This window comes from Schistocerca nitens, chromosome 1 (assembly GCF_023898315.1).
Source record: "Schistocerca nitens isolate TAMUIC-IGC-003100 chromosome 1, iqSchNite1.1, whole genome shotgun sequence".
Lineage (NCBI taxonomy): Eukaryota > Metazoa > Arthropoda > Insecta > Orthoptera > Acrididae > Schistocerca > Schistocerca nitens.
Window position 1 is genome coordinate 1,272,701,906 of NC_064614.1, and position 10,353 is coordinate 1,272,712,258.

Sequence of the window (10,353 nt, forward strand, 5' to 3'; positions counted from 1 at the left end):
TTGAGTACACTGACATAACACATGCATTGGAGGATATACGACAGTCACTTAGATCTACAAAGCCATTAGCTACATCTTGAAATTAATACATATATGGTGATGACACCTACCACTGAGTGTTCTCCAAATGAATGAACATGAGTACAACTCCATAATAATTGACACATGTAATACCATACTGAGACGAATAAAGTAAGGAACTGAAATGTATGTAGATTTATTAGTAACAATACATCACTAATATAGGTCACTAAATGATAAGTTCATTGACAGATTAATGTATCGGACACGGTGATATCAAAATGGAATTAATGTAAATTATACATAATTCTGGCATATATTACTGTATGAATGAAAATCGGAAATAGAACTAATAAAGCTATAATTAGAATTATAAATTACAGACTGCAGCAAGTGTGTGGAGTGCATCCACTTGAGAATGGATGGTAAACTGAGGAAGAAACGTGAATTATAATTAAGTAACTATACAAGTGCACCTGAAAATCTCTTTAAGGAAATAATATATTGAATCCATGTTGTCTGAAATAGATGCGCATGCTGTTAACTACTGAGAAAATCCACTGACAGAGAGAATGTAACTGTACTTCTCCAGGTACATTAAGAACACTACGTACTGTGTAAAAATGGCTGAATAATCTACACCACACCGATAACTACAGTACATTTCACCTGTGACAGTGCACATGTCAAAAAACTTACATTAACATTACATGAAGAATGAAGGAAGAAGATTTTTGCTCATGAAGAACGGTGTCCCTACAAAACAATTTATACCCTATGCAACAAACACACTCACATACGCAAATCAGGACACAGCTTTAGAATCACTCTACAACTGAACACTGTAAACTCTTTGACAGTTATTTTACACACTACACAGTTAAATGACATGAAGGACAAAAAAGAAGAGAACCATACATGAAGAAATATGTCACTGAAATATAACATCAGTACTATTCACCAAACACATTTCAAATATCTCAACTGCACACTCACAGAAGAACACGAGGGATTCATATGACAGAATTTTCTTACACAATTTTTACACAATACAAAATTAAAAATACCAGTACCTGAAATTACATGAAGAATCAAGAAAGAAGATTTCTGAAAATGAAGACAGAAGAAGAACTTTCACAAACAAAGACTCTAGTACTACACAAACAATGCCCTCAACTACACTCAAGTACACTGACATAACACATGTGATTGAGGATATGGAACTGTCACTGAGACCTACAAAGCCAATACCTACATGTTAAAACTGATACATATATGATGATGACACCTACCACTAATGAGTGCTTTCCAAATGAAAAAACATGAGTATGGTTCCAGAGTAAAGAATACTGGGAGTAGCATACTGTAATGAACACAGTAAATAACAGAAATGTATGTCAACTTGCTATAATCAGTTCATGACTTATATAACTCACTGAATGCTATGTTCATGGATCATGCACTGAGATAACAAAACAGAATTAATGCAAGTGATACATTTTTCTTGCATATATTACTTTTTTAATGTCATAGTAAATAAAATGACTAATGTTGCTTGAAATGTGAATTCTAATTGTGGCACTAAAGAGTGCACTAAAATTACTGTTTATGGATGTAATATGTTGAAAATATGCAATCTGAAAGAGATGTACATGCAATTAACTACTGAAAAAGTGCTATGGCAGAGAAAATACAACTGTATATCTCCATAATCATAAAGAAGTCTATGCACTGTTGAATTTTTGCTGAGTTGCCTATACCGCATATCCTCCATTCAAACTCATACATCTCTCTACTGATAACTACAATACAATGCTTTTTGAACTATGAGAGTGCACATGTTAACTTGGCTACCACAATATTACATGAAGAATCAAGAAAGAATATGTTTTTTCCCATGAAGAAACACTACAACTGCCGTATCACTGAACCATTCACAATAACTCACACTCTGTCCTATCTTCCTATTCATAATAAATCCTACTTCTGTTGTAGTGTATTCTGCTGCTCTACACTGACCAGAAATTTTGGTTACCTTTCCATTTCACTTAACTGATGCCCACTGTATCTGGACTGAGCCTTAGTAGTTTTGTTTTTGTATCTTCTTGCTTCCCTACCATGTTGAAGCTTCTGAGGTTCCCACAGACCAACAGGCAAATCAGTGTCTGACCTGGAATACATTCCATTTTAAGGACGGTCTCCACAATTGTGCAAGATAATGGAATACCAACTGTAATTTATTTTCCCTGCATAATGCAGTGTCCATTTTATGTTCAAAATATGGATTACCCTTATGATAAATAAATATCCAAAGGTAGATAGTCTCCCGCTTGGAACTTGGGTGTGGGGAGGGGGGGGGGGGGGGGGGAGTGAAAACTTGAAAGCTGGAGCTGTAGTATCAGAACAATTGGTAGCTGCCTGGAATGTCAATCACTGTTACAACAAAAATAAAATACCTTAAAAGAGAGAAGGGAAAGAATAATATGAAGATCATAAATTTACTGAGGTACAATGGCATGGATACAAAGAACTGCAGACAGATAAAAAGAAAAAAATAGTGCTTGGATACAGAAGGGTTTATTCTATATTAAAAAAGGTTAGAAGTTATAATGCACATGATCACTCGGAAATGGTCATAAGTATATTCAGGGAACATGTAAATTCAAATCTCAACTACATTAGAATTAGCTTATGCATTTTAAAAGAACTGGATTTAACTATTTTTGTTATTTATGATGTTGATATATTTGCTCTGAAATTTGTCTGCGTCTTTAATAATATTAGAATCTTCATGAGCTTATGTTATGTGCTGGGTAAAATGTTGGCTGCACTCCAGCTGCAAGTTACTTAAATAAAAAGACAGTGAAAATGATCAATTTATGAAAATATAATTTTATTGGATGCTTAAAAATCTACTAACCAAGTGGTGGCAGGAGACCAGTCATAAAGTACAGAAATTTTGAAGCTGTCAGAGCCAGTGCATCCTACTTTTGGTGGGAAGGGTTAAAGGGAAAGGAAGAGGTATGAAGGAAAAGGACAGGTGACATTTAGAAAATGGAGAGAGTTGGGAAGAGGAACCCAGGGTCAATGGGGACTTTCTGGATAGGATAAGAAGGAAAGATAGATTTTTGAGGATTGCACTGGTCAAGATTTGAAACTCTGAGCACTTAAAGGTGGAAGATAAGGCAATATGCAATACAGACATTACTGACATAACATGGTGCACAAGTTAATAAGTGCAGAAAGATAAGTATGTGGTAGACGGGTGGAGGAGGGTGGCAGGGGGGGGGGGAGATGGGTTGGGGGTTTTGTGGGGAATAGACAAGTCAGAAAACAAAGATATAGAAAACGAAAAGGGAGCGAACCAATGAATGCTGAAACCAAAAAATTAACAAAATTGAATGCCAGGATGGCAGTGAGAAGCAAGGACATGATGTAATGCCAGTTCCTGCCTCCAGGGTCCTGATAAACTTGTGTCTGGGGGAACAATCAAGATGACACACATGGTGAAACAGTAACCGAGGTCAAGACTGTCATGTTATAGAGCAAGTTCTGCAACAGGATACTGTGTTGGCAGTATATACTCTTTGCCTACAAAAATTCACCCAAACTGATATCTTTGTGGTAGTAAAGTGCTGAACAGTATTTATGTAATAGCTGGTACTGGAGACGGGTCATTTGATACGTGGCTCTCCCTTTTGTCATCTACAGAGCTGGTATGGGTGATGATAGTCCTACAGTGCGGAGAGTCACAAGGGTAGGAGCCATAGGGTAGGGAAATGCATGCATGAGATCTGCCAAGGATAATGCGGAAACTGGGAGGGAGATGAGAAGCTATTTTAGGTGTGGTGGACGAAATGTTGGACAGAGTGGACCTCATTTCAGAGCATGATTTTAAGAAGTCATAACCTTGTCAAAGTAGCTGATAAACACTTTCAGGACCATGGTAATACTGAGTAACGACAAGTGTATTCCTAAGTTGTTTTTTGGAGGACTCAGCAGTAGCAGGATTGGATACGATGGCCGTGGAAATCTGCTTTCAAGCTGAGGTGGTCCTGTAGTTATGTCTGGAGAAGACTAGGATTAGAAAAGTGGTGTACTGCTGTAAAGAGCCTGCATCTGAACAAATGTGTATGCCTTGAATGCCAATGCCGTACAAGACAAAATTAGGGGTAAAAAAATGGAAATTCAGTGTTTTATTTAATAAAATTCTGTGATTCTTCCAGATTCTTCAAATATGCACTTTGTATGTGCATAACCTCATCAATTTTGTGTTTAAATGCCTTTTTAAAGCAGATGGGGTAAACGTTTTCTATGTGCCTAGGACACCAGAAGAAGTCTGATAGTATCAAACATAGGCCTTAATTCGAGGAAGAAATATCTGAGGATGTTGGAGCACAACACTGTACTGTAGTAAAACATGGAATGTAGGAAAATCAGAACAGAAGTGGACTGAAACATTAGAGATGTGCTGCTACAGAATAATTAGGTAGATTGATGAGGAAACAATTGGAGAGGTTCTCTGCAGAATTAGTGAGGAATGGGATATATGGAAAAGACTCACTGAAAAGAAGTAGGGACAGAAAGATAGGACATACATTAAATTGTCAGGGAATAACTTCCATGGTAGCAGAGGGAGCTGTAGAGGGTAAAAGCTGTAGAAGAAGATAGAGACTGGAATACATCCAATAAATAATTGAGGACATAGGTTGCAAGTGCTATTCTGAAATGAAAAATACAGAACCTTGCCTAAAATGTCTCATTATTTAATTTAAATGATTAATGGAAAATCTCATATAAGGATATTGAGAATATCTTTGGCTTCCCTCTGACAACCATGCCTCCATCCTGCTACCCTCCCTGTTTACCTTTCCCTGTTGCTTCATAACCTGGATTGTGAGTAACTGAATCCACTTTCCCTTCTTCCCTTTCTTTCCCCTCTCTCCTCCCTGACGAAGGAACAAAGTTCTGAAAGCTAGGAACGTAAATTTTCTGTTCTGTTTTGTGTATCTATCGGCTGTACTGAGCTGAGGTAAGTACTGGCCAGCCCCTCTATCTCTTTGTTAATATTTGTTTCATTATTTAATTTTGCCAACAACATTTGATTGTGGTCAGGGTTTTATTGAAATTGATTCTTCTGACAATATAAGTAGTTTACTTCATTATACTGAAACTTTTTGCATGTATTTAGTTGTAAAGTAGTAGTTGTTACTGTTTTGGGTGCGTTTCAAGAATTTTGCATCATAAAATGTCAAAAACTAGTTTAATTGCAATCATAAATTGTGTGATAAACTACACATATGTGTTGCTGAAAACTGTATTAAAACTAAAGTAATTGTTATGTTATGTGTTATGTGATGTGAATCAAAATGAAAATTTCCCCAAACATGGCTCAATCCAAAGTTCAGTTTCTTGTTGCTGATCCCCTGTCTAGAGATCCCTTCAACCGACAAGCTGCACGTACTTATGAAAATTAGTCAAGATAATGGTAATAAGAAGTCATCAAAATAACTATCTCACCTTGAGTTTTATTTTTGAGGAAATGCAATAATCCTATTCCCTTGCCTACTGCTATTGTTGATAATATTAGTAGCATTCACAATCTGGGCAGTTTAGTATGGTTACAACTCCTTTCACATAATATTACAGAAAAAGACATAACTTTTTTGTCTGTCTCACAAGACAGTTAACAACTGTGAGCAAATTCTTTTCTTCATCGCCAGAGCCATGCCATTAAAGAATGGCTACAGATCTCAGAACTCTAAGCACATTGTATGCTTGCAGGCAGGGGATGTGAACTACGATTTATGGCACACAGTATGTGCATAATTGACAAAACATAAAAAGTTATGCCACAATGTCCATTCCCCTAGAAGAGCAGGACCTTAACCCTCCAACAGTGAGTGATTTTCTGATTTTTCCAATGAAAATTTCTCTGTTTTCAATAATTAGACTAGTTCCAAGTTTAGTATTATAGGAATGTAATAAGAAAACGAGAAGCTTACTATAGAGTTCACTTTTAATTGAAATTTAAGATACAGTGAAACCTCTATATAACGTTTTTCAAGGGACCACAAATTCTGAACACTGTATAGAGGAAAACACTATAAAGAGGAAGGCTTCCAAATAATAATTACAGGGCATTACTGAAGATAGGGATACCACTAATCAGCTTTGACAAATTGTGCCATAGATGACATTTTAAATTTTCACAATACCATAATATGATATTCATTGCAAATGATAAATGTATCAAATGACTAGTTTTTTGTAATTAAAACATGGGGCCCAGTAGGTGGATGGGTGAAAGTAAATGGATCAGTTTGTACTGTAAAAAGCTATAACAGATTCTTAAGATATGACATCATTGTCCAAAGCTGACAGGTGGTATCCCATTCTTCAGTTGACCTACTTATAGAATATGAGCCAAATTTTGTTTATGATATACTGCACATATTACATAAAAACACAGTAAGTAGTACAGATTAAAAAAGAATTAGTTACAAAAAATTACTTTAATAATTAAATTATGAAATGGAACTTAAATTTGAACAAAACTCTAGGAACCTATGCAATCTGAAAATCACATACCTATGATTTTTTAAAATATTCAAGCAAGCATGTTTGTTTTCTATTTCTCCTTGACTGTATGGCAATCATTTATTGCTCGTTCTGTCCTCAAGTCTATGGGCCATCATATATCTCCTGAATGTTTCAAAGGCTTCAGCTGCCTTAGAATATGAGGACACAGGGTCATCTACCTTGTCACTGTCACTTTCACTACCACTATTATTCCCCAATCTTCTCTCTGCAGTCAGCTCCTCAATACTTTGTACTCCTGTGGTTGCCACATTGTCATCCACAGTCACAAAGTCCTCAAAAGTGACAGAATCACTGCCTATTAATTCCTGAGACTCTTGCAAATCACTTGCAACATCTTCCACAGGAGCTGCCATCTCATTCTCACAGAATCCGATTTTGTGAAACAGTTTTTAATAGTTTCAGCACTGACTTCCCTCCACGAGTACATAATTAAATTCATTGCCTGTAAAATATTCAGCTTCAGTTGTGAGCTCTGCTGGCTTCCCGGTTTTCCTTTGGTTCATCAAATTCAGGGCGTTTTTTTACAAGGGCTGTCCTATATTTAACCTTAAGGGTGTGTACTATTCCCAAGTCCAAAGGTTGCAGGTGGCTGGTGCAGTTGGGTGGCAGGAAAATTACTTTCACATTTCTCAGAAAGGATACGTCTGGTGGATGTGCCGCACATCTATCCACAAACAGCAGCACTTTTCTTGCAGCACTCCCCATTATGGCATCAAATTCTCTGAGAAAACGTAAAAATATATCACTCGTCATCCATGCCTTGGCATTGTTTGTATATTTGCATGGAAACGTGGAAATGTTTTTGAAGCACCTCGGAGTTTTTGGCTTCCCGATAACCAAAGGTTTCAGTTTTTCACTGTCATCAGCATTTGTACACAACAAAATGGTAAGACGTTTCTTGCTCTTCTTACCGTCATGGCAATTTTCCCCACAAAAAGTAAATGTCTTATCCAGCATTAAATTGAAAAACATGCCGGTTTCGTCAGTGTTATAAATGTCACGCAGTTTGTAGCCATGTATCAGATTAGGGAGAGTCTGCATCCACTGAGTTACAGTTGGTTCGTCCACACTTTTACTTTCTCCACATTCTGCTTTGTATACAACACCATGATGCTGTCAAAATTTATTAATCCGTCCATTGGACGCCGTAAAATTTTCCATTCCTAACTGCAGTGATATTTGAAGCACCTTCTCCTTAAGAATAGTTAAGTTTATAGGAATGTTTGCAGTGCGTGCTTGCCGAAACCAAGTTAATAAAACTTCCTCCATTTCATTGCAAGTCGATGGTTTCACATGCATACGTTTCGAATTTCCACAATTCTCAAACCCTTCCATCATCGACGATCTGTTTCCATAGTAGTGTTGAGTGTTGAGGGGACCAGTTCAAATTGCTTAGCTAGCTCCACGTGACTCACACAAGGAGATGCCTCCACTTTTTTAATAACAGAAAACTTCTCTTCCAGAGAAATGTTCTTTCACTTTTCACTCATGTATACTGATGAAAGCTTTTTTTTTTTAAAAAAAAAAAAAAAAAAAAAAGTTTATATCGAAGACACACTCTCACTAGACACACAAACTGTTTGTTGCCCAGCTCACACAACACGCTATGAATCCAAAGCATTGACTGAAATGGCACCAAGAAGATTGCAAGCAGAATGTGCGTCACATGTCGTGACCGGGTTCTGCCACTGACCTATGAAATACACTGAGCACGGGCTTTCTTGTGAATCCACAGAACAGAAAACTGTGTGTCTACATCCAGTCACTTAAACGTTATAAAGAGGTGAATAATTGATGAGGGTTCCAAAAATATGAGCATTGCATGGAGGAAATTGTAATATAGAGGAAACTCAGTAAAGAGGAAAATTTAACATTGTTTATATGGGCTTTTAGTCGGGACCAAAAAAAATAGATGTAATATAGAGGAAAACATTATATGGAGGAACGTTATAAAGAGGTTTCACTGTAAATAATAAAGGAAATGTGAAAAGTTCATGCAATATTATAAAAGCTGAATAACCTTACTGACAAATTTTCTGAGCAGCTCATTTCTTAATAGAAGGTTTCATACACAAGCCCAGTAATACAGATACAAAATTGATGCCACTTGAGGTATGTGTGTAAGTATGTGGATGAGACTAGATATCATAAAAAATATGACTGACTATTACAGGTAGGAAGATGGTGATCTCCAATGTTCCAGATGTTTACTTAAAAAGAAAAAAAAAGAAAAAAAAACCTTTGACGTGAAAGAGCAGCCTATGATGGTCCAGAGCAAAAGAAAATGATTCAATGCAAAAATAGCTGCCTATTATGTTCCGGAGCGACAGAAAAGTAGCTGGTGGAAAAATCGCAAGTTCTGGTGTGCAGGCAGAGTAGAAATTACATTTGACTCAATAATAACAGGCCCTGGAAAATGGTCTGGAAAGAGATGACTGCACACATCATGTCACTCATGGCTGGAGGGTGAAGGCATTAATATTTCTGCTACCGTTCCTTGTTAATAACTGCTAGGGTGAAATTGTTTACTGTTCTGCATACATCCCATCAAATCCAACTGAAGTTACAGAACATTAGAGAAATGGGCAGAATATCTGCTCTAAAGTTTTTTTTATGCCCATAAACGTAAAATTCATGTCATTGTTCATCAGGGTGGCTATTCAAACTTGGAAAAAAAAATTCCCAGAGAATTCCAGGTGCAATGAGCAAAATTGTGTCCAGAAACCCCCGATAAATTTAATAGAAATTATTGGTGAAAAGGGCAAGTGGTAGTGGTGGTGGTTGGGCCAACAAATGACAATAATTAATTTTCTTTCCTCTCAGCTGAGCTATATGCCAGCCACAAGCAATAGTTTAATAGGAATTTTTAGGTGTCAATAATTTGGATGGAATAATATTCATTTAATGAATACACTTTGAAAAGTTTGAGGGAATATAGAATAGTTGTAGGTAAACAACTAGAATTCTCTCAGATACAGATTTATTCACACTTAGCTTCTAGTGCGACTGCTACGGTCGCAGGTTCGAATACTGCCTCAGGCATGGATGTGTGTGATGTCCTTAGGTTAGTTAGGTTTAAGTAGTTCTAAGTTCTAGGGGACTTATGACCACAGCAGTTGAGTCCCATAGTGCTCAGAGCCATTTGAACCATTTTTGAACTTAGCTTCTACACAGATACAAGTCCAGAGGCTAACTGCCGTTAGCGTCCAACATCCTGCCCAAAGCACTCTCCTCAAAGATAGCACACTTACGCACAGAACAAATATCGATATTTATGGTGCTCTACGCCACAAGTTATTCGAAAATTTGTGATTTACAAAACTCAATAAAATTCAGTTTTAATTATATGTTAAAAATTCACAATTTCCTGAGATTTTATGAGATCCCTGAAATTCCATGAGATTTCCCAGATTTTTCCATGTGAAATTTACACTATGTGATCTAAAGTATCTGGACACCACTGAAAACATACGTTTTTCACATTAGGTGCTTTGTGCTGCCACTTACTACCAGATACTCCATATCAGCGACCTCAGTAGTCATTCGACAATGTGAGAGAGTAGAATGGGGTGCTCCGTGGAACTCACAGACTTCGAAAGTGATCAGGTCATTGGGTGTCTGTACGCAAGATTTCCACACTCCTAAACATCCCTAGGTCCACTGTTTCCAATGTGATAGTGAAGTGGAAACGTGAAGGGACACATACAGCACAAAAGCGTACAGGCCGAT

The 10,353-nt window shown here is 37.0% G+C and overlaps 1 protein-coding gene across 1 annotated transcript; it reads right to left on the bottom strand.

Moving 5' to 3' along the window:
- Positions 1-7,328: 7,328 nt before the first annotated feature.
- LOC126234084 (tigger transposable element-derived protein 4-like) lies at positions 7,329-7,962 on the bottom strand. Its single transcript, XM_049942905.1, has 3 exons — positions 7,813-7,962; positions 7,536-7,737; positions 7,329-7,345 (listed from the first exon to the last, which is right to left on the bottom strand). Exons 1-3 carry the CDS (start codon positions 7,960-7,962, stop codon positions 7,329-7,331), a joined length of 369 nt encoding a protein of 122 aa, XP_049798862.1.
- Positions 7,963-10,353: the final 2,391 nt, after the last annotated feature.

Excerpts from the sequence above, each read along its gene's own strand:
- LOC126234084 (XM_049942905.1), bottom strand. The coding sequence starts at position 7,962 with ATGATGGAAGGGTTTGAGAATTGTGGAAATTCGAAACGTATGCATGTG. Across the intron at positions 7,738-7,812 it reads TAACTATTCTTAAGGAGAAG|CATCATGGTGTTGTATACAA; the intron begins GTGCTTCAAATA and ends AAATTTTGACAG.